The sequence below is a fragment of the Hyla sarda genome, chromosome 1 (assembly GCF_029499605.1).
Source record: "Hyla sarda isolate aHylSar1 chromosome 1, aHylSar1.hap1, whole genome shotgun sequence".
In the NCBI taxonomy this organism is placed as follows: domain Eukaryota; kingdom Metazoa; phylum Chordata; class Amphibia; order Anura; family Hylidae; genus Hyla; species Hyla sarda.
In genome coordinates this window covers 372,062,946-372,079,573 of record NC_079189.1, presented here as the reverse complement: position 1 = coordinate 372,079,573, position 16,628 = coordinate 372,062,946, and the positions used below count along the sequence as shown (strand labels likewise).

The 16,628-nt window shown below is 40.2% G+C and overlaps 1 protein-coding gene across 5 annotated transcripts in view; it reads left to right on the top strand.

Moving 5' to 3' along the window:
- Positions 1 to 16,628, top strand: part of PRUNE2 (prune homolog 2 with BCH domain) — a 315,426-nt gene that overhangs the window by 63,567 nt on the left and 235,231 nt on the right. For all 5 annotated transcript variants that reach the window (XM_056523470.1, XM_056523460.1, XM_056523444.1 and 2 more), the window contains exon 7: positions 4,538 to 4,632. In XM_056523470.1, coding sequence (XP_056379445.1) covers positions 4,538 to 4,632 — 95 coding nt within the window. The remainder of the gene's footprint in view (positions 1 to 4,537; positions 4,633 to 16,628) is intronic.

The window sequence follows — 16,628 nt, the reverse complement described above, 5'->3', positions numbered from 1 at the left end:
TGCCAGAGAGGGATTGGCGTGGACCGTGCTAGTGGACCGGTTCTAAGTCACTACTGGTGTTCACCAGAGCCCGCCGCAAAGCGGGATGGTCTTGCTGCGGCGGTAGTGACCAGGTCGTATCCAATAGCAACGGCTCAACCTCTCTGACTGCTGAAGATAGGCACGGTACAAGGGAGTAGACAGAAGCAAGGTCGGACGTAGCAGAAGGTCGGGGCAGGCAGCAAGGATCGTAGTCAATAAGGTAATAGCAGGAGGTCAAGTACACAGTATGGACAAACACAGTAACGCTTTCACTAGGCTCTAAGGCAACAAGATCCGGCAGGGGAGTGCAGGGGCAGAGATCAGATATAGTCTGGGAGCAGGTGGAAGCCAATTAAGCTAATTGGGCCAGACACCAATCATTGGTGCACTGGCCCTTTAAGTCTCAGGGAGCTGGCGCGCGCGCGCCCTAGAGAGCGGAGCCGCGCGCGCCAGCACATGACAGCAGGGGACGGGAACGGGTAAGTGACCTGGGATGCGATTCGCGAGCGGGTGCGTCCCGCTGTGCGAATCGCATCCCCGACGGCCATGACAGTGCAGCGCTCCCGGTCAGCGGGACCGACCGGGGCGCTGCGGAGAGAGAGACGCCGTAAGCGCTCCGGGGAGGAGCGGGGACCCGGAGCGCTAGGCGTAACAATGTCACACCAAACTCCAAAAATGGGCTGGACAAAATTATTGGCATCCTTTCAAAATTGTGGAAAAATAAGATTGTTTCAAGCATGTGATGCTCCTTTAAACTCCCCTGGTGCAAGTAACAGGTGTGGGCAATATAAATATCACACTTGAAAGCAAATAAAAAGGAGAGAAGTTCACTTAATCTTTGCATTGTGTGTCTGTGTTGCCACACTAAGCATGGGCATCAGAAAGAAGAGAAGAGAACTGTCTGAGGACTTGAGAACCAAAATTGTGGAAAAATATCAATAATCTCAAGGTTACAAGTTCATCTCCAGAGATCTAGATTTGCCTTTGTCCACAGTGCACAACATTATCAAGAAGTTTGCAACCCATGGAACTGTAGCTAATCTCCCTGGGCGTGGACGGAAGAGAAAAATTGATGCAAGGTGTCAATGCAGGATAGTCCGGATGGTGGATAAGCAGCCCCAAACAAGTTCCAAAGATATTCAAGCTGTCCTGCAGGAATGAGGAATGAGGCCTACAAAGAAAAGAACCCAGTGCCTACAGTGAAATATGGTGGAGGTTCAATGATGTTTTGGGGTTGTCTTGCTACCTCTGGCACTGGGTGCCTTGACTGTGTGCAAGGCATCATGAAATCTGAGGATTACCAGCAGGTTTTGGGTCAGATTGTACAGCCCAATGTCAGAAAGCCGGGTTTTCATCTTGGGTCTTCCAGCAGGACAATGACCCCAAACATACGTCAAAAAGCACCCAGAAATGGATGGCAACAAAGCGCTGGAGAGTTCTGAAGTGGCCAGCAATGAGTCCAGAACTAAATCCCCTTGAACACCTGTGGAGAGATCTTAAAATTGCTGTTGGGAAAAGGCTCCCTTCCAACAAGAGAGACCTGGAGCAGTTTGCAAAGGAAGGGTTGTCCAACATTCCGGCTGAGAGGTGTAAGAAGCTTGCTGATGGTTATAGTAAGCTACTGATTTCAGTTATTTTTTCCAAAGGGTGAGCAACCAAATATTAAGATAAGGGTACCAATTATTTTGTCCAGACCCTTTTTGGAGTTTGGTGTGACATTATGTCCAATTTGATTTTTTCCCTCCCTTTTTTGGTTTAGTTCCAATACACACAAAGGGAATAAACATGTGTATAGCAAAACATGTGTTACTGCAATCCTTTTCTGTGAGAAAAGCCAACATTTACAACCATGACTGTATATACCGAACACTCACCTAAATGCATTCCATTGTTAAGTACTGAGTGCCTCAGATTTCTGGCAGTGGAATCAGTGAATGATGGGGCACAGAGCCGACAGCTCCCTGCTTCACCATAATATTCAACTATATCTGGATCCTATGGATACAGATACAGTTGTATGTGGGAATTGCCTGGGAATATTAGATATTAAGTCAGCCATTCAGGACATGTAATAGCAAAAAACGATGGACACCACCTATAATATTGACCACAAGCTGGGTGCAATCAGCTGCCACATGTAGCATGAAAAAATAAAAAGGTAGCAACTATAAAGTGATGCACTCCAAAAGCAAATAATCATATACACAATTTATCTTTATTCATCAATTAAACATGCAAATAAAAAGAGAGCGTACAAACAATTAAAACCATTTAAAAACAATAAGTCTGGCAGAGGAGTGTAGTCTATCAACGCCCACCCCGTACTGGAAAGGAGAAATAGCCCAACAAGAAATTACAGACTGTCCTGAACATGAACTAATACCTAGGACCATGTACCATAAGTATCCCATAGAATACCCCTATACAAACTACATCTATATAATCCAATGTAATCCAATAAAAAATAATAATAACCTGGTGCTGAAAGTATGTAAACCAGAAACATTCCAAAGTATACACTTTATAAGTTATTACAATATCTACTGACAGTAGCAGCAAAAATCACCAATGCATGAAAAATAGATAAAAGTAGATATAGAGTGTCATGCATAGCAAGTCAGTCAGGTATATGTAGGAGGATATCACCAGTGGGGGGCTGTATCTAAATCAAGGCCAGAACTTCCTGCATCTCAGTACAGGGGAAAGCTGACCCCACGCGTTCCACCTCCAGCAACAGAGGCTTCCTCAGGAGTCCTATCTCCTTTCCAGTACGGGGTGGGCGTTGAAGGACTACACTCCTCCGCCAGACTTATTGTTTTTAAATGGTTTAAATTGTTTGTACGCTCTCTTTTTTTGTATGTTTAATTGATGAATAAAGATGAATTATTTATGCAATTATTTGCTTTTTGAGTGCATCACTTTATAGTTGCCAGCTTTTTCTTTTCTTTTTTTCAAGCAATTCAGGACATGCACAATGGATGCCAAATGCTACCGTCACCACTGCTTTCAATAAAGTTTTGGGATACAAAATATAGTATGATAACTTTGAGTGTTGAACATGTTCGTGGGTTTAATTACAGCCATAGCAACCACAACAGCTGCCCTGGGGCCTAGAGGCTTTTGGGGCCTAGCCAGGTATTTAGATTGATGTGGATTTCTCTAAATTATTTTTCGGTCTTCTTTGGGCATGAGATATATTAATTTTCTATTAGTTGTTCAAGTAGAAGTATTTTATTCTGCCGTTTGCATTACTCCAGTTCAATTTACTGTCAGAATACAAACAAGTGATATTCCTATCTTCACTGTGGGGGCTAATGAGTAACGCCTCTGTTGAGGTTGCCTTTTTGTAATTGACACATTTTAGTCGTCTTACTAGGGCTATGTAGGGCTTTTTGCTTTGTAAATATATTTGCTCTAGATTTGTAGTTGACTTTTGATTGCTACTAGCGACAATATCATATAGTATATAAACGTTCTCGAGGATAGGATTTACATACTAAAGGATACAGCAGGAACATGTATTTACAGGACTATAAATTCCATAGTACTTTAAGTCCATAGTACTACATACTGTCTGTAAATGTTTTGTTGTTAAATAAATAGTTCTCCACATATGCCTTTCATCCCTATATGCTTTAAATATTTCGTGATTTGTTAATAGTTTTTCATTGTCAGTGAACTGATAATGTGAGTACTCATACAAAAGGTTTTCCTGCAGTTTTTAGGTGAAAGTAGGTAATATATGTAGTCATAGATTTTGTATGGTTTGGGGACTTTGAAATATTATTAGCAACTAGACCAACTGTTTTATTTATATATTTATTTATTTTGTTTATCTATTGTGAACACATTGAGTAAGTAGCCCAGTGCGCCTATATTTTAATGTTTTACTCTATTTTTACAATACTTTTTATTGCTTTAAGCACTTGCCATGCATGTTTATCATCTTCTGCCGATTGACTCACTAAATGTCTTTTGTATCAAGAATAACAATTAAATAGCGTTGCTTGATTGACTTAATAGATCAAATACAAATAAATATCTACATAGAAATAATTAGCAGATAAGGATGCGATTGCTTTCCTTCCAAGAGAATAATTATCATGCAAGTTTATAGTTATTTCTGTTTGATTATGCTTTACAACAAATAAACAATTAGTAGATATTTTATGCTTCACTATGTTACTTAATAAAGAAAATAATAATAATTAATGGAAAACCTAAATTATATCATACAAAAAAAAAATACAGGGTTACCACATCCACCATACACAACTGATTTGGTATATTTACAGTTTTTTTTATGGTTAGCAATATTTTTTTATAGCATAGATCTGTTTGAAGATATATATATATATATATATATATATATATATATATATATATACTTTTAAGACTGAAGCATAGCTGAATTTATTTTATTCAGAGTTTCTTTAATAACGTAATAATTTAAAAGTTCTTTATTTGCTTTCTCACAGTTATTTAATATTTTACTAATGAAATATATCATGGACAGGTTCAAGTGTTGAAGATATCTTACTCAAAGAATTCAAAGAATTGTCTGATGGTGACATAAAAGTAGCCATTACAACAATGCACATGTCATTGGAGGTAAGAACAAATTTTACTTTTTAAACCATTTACTCGTATACTAAGATGAACTTCTATTTACTTGTTGCTCTATGGTAGTGATGTGGTTAATGAAAACATTTCTGATGAAATAGAGTTTTAAAGGGGTTGCAGCCTTAGTGACCTAGGGCCGTAAAAGGGTTAATAGATTAGCGAATAGGTTAAATTGTAAAAGTGTCCCTTCCTACACTAATAGTGTAGCATTTACAAAGGCAGTAGCTGAGTGTGGGTTTGCAGGATTTAATGTCAACAAACAGGAGGGAGTAAGGTGCTAAAGGGTTAAATTCCAATATTCCTGGTGTGTAGTGAAGGGGCTAAAATAGTCATCTTCATTATAAAACCTATATTCACAGTCCTTATTAGGGAATATGGATGAAATAGGTTGGAATCCTCTGCTCAAATAAAAAAATATAATTATTGTTTTTTTTATATCAGACTTAATTGTGTTTTTGAGATGTTAAAGGGTACCTCTCATCAAAAAAACTTTTGATATATTATAGATTAATGTATACAGAATAACTTCACAATTGCATGTTATTAAAAAATATGCTTCTTTCTATTTAATTTTCCACTTTGAAGAAATTACCACTAGGGGTCTCCCTACCAGTCCTGGCAGCAAGCATTTCAGACTCATGCTGGAGTCCTAAACACTACGAGCTGCCAGTCTGCTTTGTTCACAAAGGAGAACACTCAGAGCTGCCAGCCTGCTTTGTTCACAGCCTGCTTGGCTGTGAACAAAGCAGGCTGGCAGCTCTGAGTGTTTAGGACTCCAGCATGAGTCAGAAATGCTTGCTGACAGGACTGATCGGGAAAAATACAATAGAAAGAAGCATATTTTTCATTAACATGCTATTGGAAAGTTATTCAACATTCATTAATCTAAAATATATCAAAAGTTTATTTGATGAGAGGTACCCTTTAAAGGTGCAAAGAATAATGTTTCTTTCACTTATTCAGGCAACCACAGTCAAATACTCTGTTACCCACCCAAACATTAAGGGGCTAGCATTCTTTCACCCATCTAGATGTAGCTTGAGAGAAAATGGAATGGGTAGAGTTGGCTTCATCCTGTGTGCACTCTTTATGTCATGCCAGAAAGCATATAACGGTGGGATTCATAGCAATGAAGAGAAGTGGCAAAATATGTGGAAATAGTTTGACTATTGAGAGAACAGCGTCAGTCTTTTGGTCTGTGTGTTGTGTATTACAGAGCAGTGCAGCCTTGCATGCTGCGTGCTGGTTGCATGATCAGATAAGTCAAGTCTGTAAGGGGGATCAGAGAGCGAGAGACTCTAAGGGGTAGCATCAAAGCTTCTGGTGGCACATGCCTGCAGAGAAGGTTGTCAATGAGAAGGAGGCAGTGCCTACTTACAGCAGCCACCTCCACAATCTGCATTTAATGGAGGACAATTATGAAGTACACCATTTTTCTGGTGTTTATTATGCACCAAATTTGGCACAGTTGCCATTGTTTTTTTGTGCATTCTTTTTATGAAGCATTTTTCAAACCAGTGTATTGTTTGGGGTAAATAGTTTTTTGCATGCAACTATTGCACATAGCTTACTTTTTTGTGCAAACCTACAGCACCTAATAAGACACGTACAAATGTGTCAGTTGCCAGAGCACTAAACTTCAATCAATCTCTGCAGCTCATTGGTTTCTGCAAAATTGATCAAGTCTTCTGTGCCATTTTGGTAAAATGGGAGAAACTGTGCAAAAAATTCACTAAGCAAACATGGGTAAAATCTATACTACCTTACACCAACATTGATAATTCTCCTCCAATGTCTTTGGAAATCTTCAGTGAATAGTGTGGATGAGCCCTTAGAGAATATAAGTAAGCTTGAAAAGGACCAGTAAAACCACATTGATAACTAATTCAGATACTGTAACATTTAGCCCTTCAGATGTTGCCGAACTACAACTCCCAGAATGCCTAGACAGTCTGGGCATGCTTGTAGTTGTAGTTTTGCAACATCTGGAGCAGGGGCGGATCCAGAGTCGAGTCTCGGGAGGGGCACTATTAGAGTATTTTGTGTTGGCGGACAGAAAATAAGATTACGGAACTTACAATATTATTAAATGTATCATACAGTCCTAACCTTGTTTAAGACTCTTAGGCCGTGCTCATATGTCAGAATAATAATCAAATATACCAATTGCCACAGAATGGGCAATTTTTACCATTTAAAACTACAGCTCCCAGTATGACCTAAGCAGTGGTAAGGGGATGCTGGGAGTTGTTGTTTCACCCATCATAACTGCAGAACTTACAAGTAACTCCAGCTCTGATGGGACATAGTGAGGAGAATACACAATGATATCAGTGATTACAGGTGAAGTCTCCTCTATAGTGAGGAGAATACACAGTGATATCAGTGACTACAGGTGACGTCTTATCATTGTGCATTCTCCTCACTATAGAGAAGACGTCACCTGTAATCACTGATATCATTGTGTATTCTCCTCACTATAGAGAAGACGTCCCCTGTAATCACTGATACCATTGTGTATTCTCCTCACTATAGAGAAGAAGTCACCTGTAATCACTGATATCATTGTGTATTCTCCTCACTATAGAGAAGACGTCACCTGTAATCACTGATATCATTGTGTATTCTCCTCACTATAGAGATCAGTGATTACAGGTGACGTCTTCTCTATAGTGAGGAGAATACACAATGATATCAGTGACTATGGGTGACGTCTTCTCTATAGTGAGGAGAATACACAATGATATCAGTGATTACAGATGACGTCTTCTCTATAGTGAGGATAATACACAATGATATCAGTGACTACAGGTGACGTCTTCTCTATAGTGAGGAGAATACACAATGATATCAGTGATTACAGGTGACGTCTTCTCTATAGTCTTTCCTTATCTAATTCAGCTGGTACATACCACCAGGATTTGTTCGAGCTAAATCTTCTCTCTGCAGAACTTTATGCCCAGACGTCTCCTCACTATGTCAGCGCATTCTGATCCTCTATATGAAAACAATAATTATTATAATACTGCCAAACACTGTATTCTTTGAATATAATACTGGCACACACCCTCTGAATATAATTCTGACACACTGTACCCCCTGAATATACAACACACTGTACCCTCTGAATATAATACGGCCATACACTGTACCCTCTGAATATAATACCATCACACACTGCACCCTCTGAATATAATACTATCACACACTGTGCCCTCTAAATATAATACTACCACACACTGCACTCTCTGAATATAATACTACCGCACACTGCACCCTCTGAATATAATACTACCACACACTGCGCCCTCTAAATTTAATACTACCAAACACTGCACCCTTTGAATATAATACTATCACACACTGCACCCTCTAAATATAATAATATCACACACTGCACCCTCTAAATATAATACTATCACACACTGTACCCACTGAATATAATACTAACACACACTGTGCCCTCTAAATCTAATATTACCACACAGTGCATTTTCTGAATATAACTTGCTGTGCAGTGCACCCTCTGAGTAAAATACCATAATGTATTGTGGCCCCTAAAAAACGTACCACCCCAGAAATTCCTCATAATATACACTATACTTCTGAAAGGCAAAACACTCTGTGCCTTCACATATAGTAATAATGCCCCATCTTGTGCCCCTACATATAATAATTATGACCCGTCCTGTTCCCCCCACATAATAATGCCCTCTGTGCTGTGCCCCTCACATATAATGCTCCTGTCATGTGCCCCACACATTTAATGCCCCCTGTGCTGTGCCCTTCACATATAATGCCCCCATTCTTTGCCCCTCACATATAATGCCTCCATCATGCGCCCCTCATATATAAAGCCCCCATCACGCGTCCCGCACATATAATGCCCCCATCATGCGTCCCGCACATATAATGCCCCCTGTGCTGTGCCCCTCACATATAATGCCCCTATCATGCGCCCCTCACATATAATGCCCCCTGTACTGTGCCCTTCACATATAAAGCCCCATGTCCTGTCCCCTCAGGAGGCATTATATGTGAGGGGCACAGCACAGGGGGCATTATATGTTTGGAGCACATGACAGGAACATTATATGTGAGGGGCACAGCACAGGGGGCATTATATGTGAGGGGCGCATGATGGGGGAATTATATGTGAGGGGCACAGCACAGGGGGCATTATATGTGAGGGGCACATGATGGGGGCATTATATGTGAAGGGCACAGCACAGGGGGCATTATATATGAGGGGCGCATGATGGGGGCATTATATGTGAGGGGCAAAGAATGGGGGCATTATATGTGAGGGGCACATGACAGGAGCATTATATGTGAGGGGCACAGCACAGAGGGCATTATATGTGAGGGGCGCATGATGGGGGCATTATATATGAGGGGCGCATGATGGGGAATTATATGTGAGGGGCACAGCACAGGGGGCATTATATGTGTGGGACACAGCACAGGGGGCAATATATGTGAGGGGAACAGCACAGGGGGCAATATATGTGAGGGGCACAGCACAGGGGGCATTATAAGTGTGGGGCACAGAACAGGGGGCATTGTATCATATAATGCCCCCCTGTGCTGTGCCCCACACATATAATGCCCCCTGTGCTGTGCCCCACACATATAATTTATATGTGTGGCACAGCACAGGGGGCATTATATGTGAGGGGCACAGCACAGGGGGCATTATATGTGAGGGGCACAGGACAGGGGGGAATTATATCATATAATGCCCCCCCTGTGCTGTGCCCCACACATATAATGCCCCCTGTGCTGTGTGCCCCAGACATATAATTTATATGTGTGACACAGCACAGGGGGCATTATGTGAGGGGCACAGCACATGGAACATTATATGTGAAGGACACAGGACAGGGGGCCCCCCCTGTCATGTGCTCTTCACATATAATGCCCCCTGTGCTTTGCTCTGCAGACCCCCATTAAATATTCCCTTTTCTCTGACCCCCCTCCTCCTAACAGTGGCGCATATCCTGTTTCCCTAATCCCCTGGGCCCTGAGCATACCCTTACTTACAGTATGCAGGCCGCGGTGACGGGTCCTCCAGGCGCCGGCGCGATGATGTGACGTCATCGCGCCGGCCTTTAGTGGATCTCGTCCCCACAGCTCACACGCTGTGTACTCACAGCGTGTGTGTAAGGTTAGTGAATGGTGGAGCCGAATGGTCTCCAAACTGTTCTTCTTCAGTTGTTGCATAGCAACAACTTCTAGCATGCCTTTTGGCTGTCAGTGCATGCATGGAGTTGTAGTTTAGCAACAGCTTTAGGTACACTGGTTGGGAAACACTGAGCTAGAGTGTTTCCTAACTCAGTGTCTCCCAACCCATAGCCTCCAGCTGTTGCAAAACTACAACTCCCAGAATGCACTTACAGACCGTGCATGCTGGGAGTTGTAGTTTTGCAACAGCTGGAGGTACACGGGTTGGGAAACACTGAGCTAGAGTCTGTTTCCTAACTCAGTGGTTCCCCCTCCCCCAGTGTGCCTACAGCTGTGGCAAAACTACAACTCCCAGCATGTACAGTCAGTCATTCTGGGAGTTGTAGTGTTGCAATAGCTGGATGTTCCCCCCCTCCCCCCCCCCCATGTGAATGTACAGGGTACAATCACATTGTGGGGGTTTACAGTGAGTTTCCTTCTACAAGTTTGAGCTGCAGCAAATTTACCGCTGCAGCTCAAACTCGAAGCGGGAAACCCACTGTGAATCCCCGCCCGTGTGAATGTACCCTAAAAACACTACACTACACCAGCACAAAATAAAAAGTAAAACACTACAAACACACTCCCCTACACAGTTACACCCCCTCCCAATAAAAACACGGCACGGATTCCTAAACGGAGCCTCCAGCTGTTGCAAGACAACAATTACCAGCATTGCTGGACAGTCATTGACTGTCCTGGCATTCTGGGAGTTTTCCAACAGCTGGAGGAACCCTGTTTGAGAAACACTGCCGTAGGGTAATTTTAGTGGAGGCAAGCGCCATGCTTGTTTCTGGGTCAGCCCCTATGCAAATCCCTAATTAAGGCCTCAAATGCGCATGGCACTCTCTCACTTGCCCTGTCGTATTTCAAGGCAACAGTTTAGTGCCACATATGAGGTATTTCCGTACTCGGAAGAAATTGCCTAACAAATTTTTTTTTTCTCATTTTTCCCTCTTATGATAGATAGATAGAAAGATAAAGTTAGGGGCTACACCAGGCTGTTAGTGTAAAAAAAAATTAAACTAACATGCTGGTGTTGCCCCATACTTTTCATTTTCACAAGAGGTAAAAGGAGAAAAAGACTCCCAAAATGTATAACGCAATTTCTCTTGAGTCCGTAAATTTTTCATTTGGAAAGCCCACTGTTCCAAAGTTCTGTCAAATGCCAGTGGGGTGTAAATGCTCACTGCACCCCTTATTACATTCCGTGAGGGGTTTAGTTTCCAAAATGGGGGCACATGGGGGCTTTGTAAGCGCACATGGCCCCCGACTTCCATTCCAACCAAATTCTCTCTCCAAAAGCTCAGTAGCGCTCCTTCTCTTCTGAGCATTGTAGTTTGCCCGCAGAGCACTTTATATCCACTTATGAGGTATTTCCATACTCAGAAATTTTTGGGGGCTTTTTCTCCTATTACTCCTTGTGAAAATGAAAAGTTTGGGGTAACACCAGCATTTTAGTGTTAAAAATCTAATTTTTTATTTTCACGTCCCATTTTAACAAAAGTTTGTCAATCACCTGTGGGGTATAAAGGCTCACTTTGCACCCTTGTTATGTTCCTTGAGGGGTGTAGTTTCCAAAATAGGGTGCCATGTGTTTTTTTTTTCTTTACTGTTCTGGCATCGTGGGGGCTTCCTAAATGCGACATGCCCCCAAAAACTATTTCAGCAAAATTTGCCCTCCAAAAGCCCAGTGTCGCTCCTTCCCTTCTGAGCCCTCTAGTGCACTCACAGAGCACTTTACATCCACATATGAGGTATTTCCTTACTTGAGAGAAATTGAATTACAAGTTTTGGGGGGCCTTTTTACCTTTTACCCCATGTAAAAAAAAAAAAATGGGGCAACAATACCATGTTAGTGTAAAAAATTGAGAATTACATTTTTCTCCTGCATTTTGCTGCTATTCCTGTGAAACACCTAAAGGGTTAACAAACTTTTTGAATGTCATTTGGAATACTTTGAAGGGTGCAGTTTTCCTAATGGGGTCTATTATAGGGGATTTCCAACATAAAGACCCTAAAATTCACTTCAAATCTTAACTGACCCCTGAAAAATTCTGATTTTGAAATTTCTGTGAAAAATTTTAAAATTGCTGCTGAACTTTGAAGCTCTCTAATGTCTTCAAAAAGTTAAAAGATGTCAACTTTATGATGCCAACATAAAGTAGACATATTGTATATATGAATCAATATGTAATTTATTTGAAGTGTCCATTTTCCTTACAAATTTTTCCTGAAATTTTGGAATTTTTCACCAAGAAATTATGCAAGTATCGATTAAAATTTACCACTAACATAAAGTAGAATATATCACGAAAAAACTATCTAGGAATCAAATTTATAAATAAAAGCATCCCAGAGTTATTAATGCTTAAAGTGATAGTGGTCAAATTTGCAAAACATGCTCTCGTCCTTAGGGTCAAAATGGGCTTTATCCCCAAGTGGTTAAGTAACCTTAGTTATTTTCTTTGGAGGTGCTTCACTTTTTTGGGGGTCAAGTTCCTTTTATACAATTTATCACATCTCGAAAATGTATGACAATTCTGAATACTGTTAGCGCTGAACAACTGAGAAAGATTGTGTAATGTTAATATGTAACAATAAAGCCATCACACTGATTTAATACAGCTAAACAACAAACTTTCTCCACTTGGAAAAAGCTAAAAGTTTGTCAAATAAATTGTTTCTTTTCACAAATGTCATATCATTGAATGTTTAAGTAATTTTGTATGACTGAAAATAGGATTTGGTGCCTCTCGCATCGCTCTTCAGAAGGAGCTTCCTATTGTGAGAAGTTAGGGTATATAAAATAAATGATGTATGGAGCTGTTGGAATGTACTTGGCTACCTTATATCTAAGGAACATTAAACATAGGGCTCTCGTTTAGCAAATAAATAACCATTCATGTCTATAGCTTCAGACCCTGGACTTTTGTGCATATTCTGCAGATATTGAGAGGCCATTAGGGATTTAACATAAAATATATCGCCAAGGGGGCTTCTTGTAGTCCTAGTCTTTCTGCCACATGGTGTGTTACTAATGTGCATAAATGGGCTTAAATGAATGTGTTGTCTGTGTTGCATTTGAAATATGTATATATTTATATATTATTTTCTAATTGTGTTTAAAAACAAAACATTAAATATGTAACTTTATATTGTTTAAAATTTAAAATACACATATAAATCAACTTCAATTAATGTAAAAAAAAAAAAAAAAAGAAAAATCATTTGAATCTACGTGCTACTTCAGAGAAACTCCAGTAAGCTGTGACAAGGAAATATATTTTGCCATGTACAGTATATAATTGCTTGTAATGATGTAGTGTTTGGGTATTTTCACATATGCAGTTTTAGTGTGTTTAAAAAAACGCATGCAGAGGTTAAAAAACTATATATTTTTGACAATTTTTTTTATTTTATGCAGCTGTTTTTGCTAATTGGTTTGTATTAATTGGTTTGGAAAGCATGGCAATTTTCTGTGTTTTAATTATTGTTATGTGTTTTCATACTAGTATGTATACTATTAAAGGGGTTATCCAGGAAAAAAACTTAAAGTTAAAGGGGTACTCCGGTGAAAACCTTTTTTCTTTTAAATCAACTGGTGGCAGAAAGTTAAACATATTTGTAAATTACTTCTATTAAAAAATCTTAATCCTTCCTGTACTTATTAGCTGCTGAATACTACAGAGGAAATTCTTTCTTTTTGGAATGCTCTCTGATGACATCACGAGCACAGTTCTCTCTGCTGACGTTATTATAATAATAATAACACTTTATTTATTGTTGTCCTTAGTGGGATTTGAACCCAAGTCCCCAGCACTGCAAGGCAGCAGTGCTAACCACTGAGCCACCATGTTGCCCTTAGCATGCATCTGCTATGCATGGTTGCTAAAATGGACAGAGATGTCAGCAGAGAGCACCGTGCTCGTGATGTCATCAGTGTTCCAAAAAGAAAGGAATTTCCTCTGTAGCATTCAGCAGCTAATAAGTACTGGAAGGATTAAGATTTTTTAATAGAAGTAATTTACAAATATGTTTAACTTTCTGCCACCAGTTGATTTAAAAGAAAAAAGGTTTTCACCGGAGTACCCCTTTAAACAGATTTGTAAATTACTTCTATAAAAAATCTTAATCCTTTCAGTACTTATGACATGCAGAAGCTGAGTTGTTCTTTTCTGTCTAAGTGCTCGCTGATGACACGTGTCTCGGGAACTGTCTAGAGTAGAAGCAAATCCCCATAGCAAAACTTTTCTACTCTGTGCAATTCCCGAGACAAGCAGAGATGTCAGCAGAGAGCCAGACAGAAAAGAACAACTCAACGTCAGCAGCTGATAATTATTGAAATTATTAAGATTTTTTAATAGAAGTAATTTACAAATTTGTTTAACTTTCTGGAGCCAGTTGATATATATATATGTAAAAGTTTTTTCCTGTAATACCCTTCCTGACATATCACATACACGTATGTTATGAATTAAGAAAGTGAAAATGGTGGGCAGGTGCCAGCTGTGTAATACAACTGTGTTTGTGGTCAAAATTAGAGATAACTCTGATCACAGCTGTTTAATTAAAAAATGTAATTTCTTTCATCAAGAAAAACTAAAGCAAAAAAAAAAAAAAAATGGAACTTGCTCACCAAAGCAACAATGATACATGTTCCCCTAATGTCTGCTATTTCAGTACTCTGAGTACACCTGGAATAGCCAAATTATTATAATTATTATAAGGGCTGTTAAAAAGCATTAGGCTGCAATAAAGTAGTATTACAGTTTATTGTATTGTACAAACATTTACTTGGTCAGTTACCCTAGGGGAACTAAAAGCATATGTAAATAAAAAATGTAAATGTAAAATATAGGCAATAAAAGGGAGACAGTCTCCAACCACAACAGACCCCTGGCAACAGCCCACCCATCCTTCTTGCATTCCAAATCTAGGCAAGAGCCTGATGGACAAACATGCTCCTGGCCTTTAAACCTCATCGCTGACAATAGTCAACCAATAGCTTTGACTCAAAATTGCCTTCTGACTTGGCTATCAGATCTACAAACCATTTGTGTCATATCACTGGAATTTCCTTCTAACTTATCTCCACATCTGCACAATCTAGATTTGCTGGCTGGAGTCTTTTGATCCCCCTACTAAGATCCCTCCTACTAAGATGAGACCAAGATGCAACCATGGCTTGGTATACCTTACTGGTCAACTACTCTGCCCACTCTTGGTACTTGTAGCCTTTATGTAAGATGCCACCTAGTGGGATGCCCTCTTTGTAGAAATTTATTGCAGCTGTTGAACTTGTTCCCTCACTGATATCACTCTTAAAAGCCAATATAAAAGCTTCCTGCTTCTTATCAGAAATGACCAAAAAAGTTTTAACCTGCCCTCTCCCTCTTTCCCTTGCCAATTTTTAATGATGTCTACCATTGGGGGACTGCCCCCATCCACCTTTGATTGTTGGATGTTTTTACCCAAATTGGCACATGTGGCCATATTTTATCTAATGGTTATGAACAGCTTTATACCCGAAGGGGCCACATCGTGGATAAAAGCTGTCATTCCTCTTACTTGTAGCTTCTGAAAAGGCAAACCCATGCCAGAACAGAGTCCAAGGTTTCAGTAAGAACAGATTGGCATATGTGATGGTCTCTGCTTTACTTTACCTCTCCAATGATGATCTTTGACGATAGAGAATAGCAGAGAAAGAAATGACTACATTTAAGTGGTGCTTAATTTCTTGCTCCAAGGTAGGAGCCTCTTAGAGAAGTATAAAACTGTGTATGACCATAAAATAAATATTCGGGAAAAGTACATGTTTGTGTATATAGTAATATGACTTCCACATGTATAGCACAAGGTTGTAGCAGTAATTACTGTGCACTGTAATGTGCTTCCAATAATTTTATGTACATTGCTGTATCCGGCACAATATTTTAGGTCTTTCCATTTGGAGATCAGGACATTTAGGCATAAATGGATTTTGCATATAGCCCAAGCTCAGTATAGCAAAATGGGCGGCTCTGGCAGGCGCGACGTCATCTGAAGCCTGGCCGGGGCTCGCTTCCGCCCATCTCCTCTCACTCCTGCAGCTCGCGCGCTGCAATGAATGAGAAGAGGAAGGTGCAGGGGGCGGGGATATTTAAATTTCACGCGCCACACGCGCACGAGTGCTGTGCTCACTCTCTGCCAGGGGGGGTGAGGACATTTTAAGATCCCCCCCCCCCTGAATCTCCCTCTCTCCTCATTCATGTGAACGCACATTCCGGACCATGCTGTGCCATGCTGCCCGGCCAGCGTTGGTCCGAACGTGCTTAACGTCGGGAGGGGGGGGGGGGGGGAAGTAATCCTGAGCCATATAGGGTGACACCTAGTGGCCAGGTTTACCAATGTAAAAAAAAACATGTAAAACATGATTTTTTTTTTTTATAAAATATATCACAAATATTTTTCTGTATTTAATATTTTTTTTTTTTGAGAGTACCCATTTAAGTAAATTAAGCATGGGGCTTACATCTGAAATATTAGCAGTAATATACTTTAATGTCCTGAACAGCAATCAGCCATCCACCTGGCTATATATGAAGACTACAATTCGTAATATGTTAAATATGATATTTTAATTAAGGTGCATTTAGTGTTAGTGCCTAAACTTGCACAATTTTGTCAAAACCTTTGGGAAGGGGTTTGGAAAGAAATTGGTTGAATGGAAATCCATTGTTCAGAGCTCATTGGATTAAACCGTACCTGAGAAAGGAATT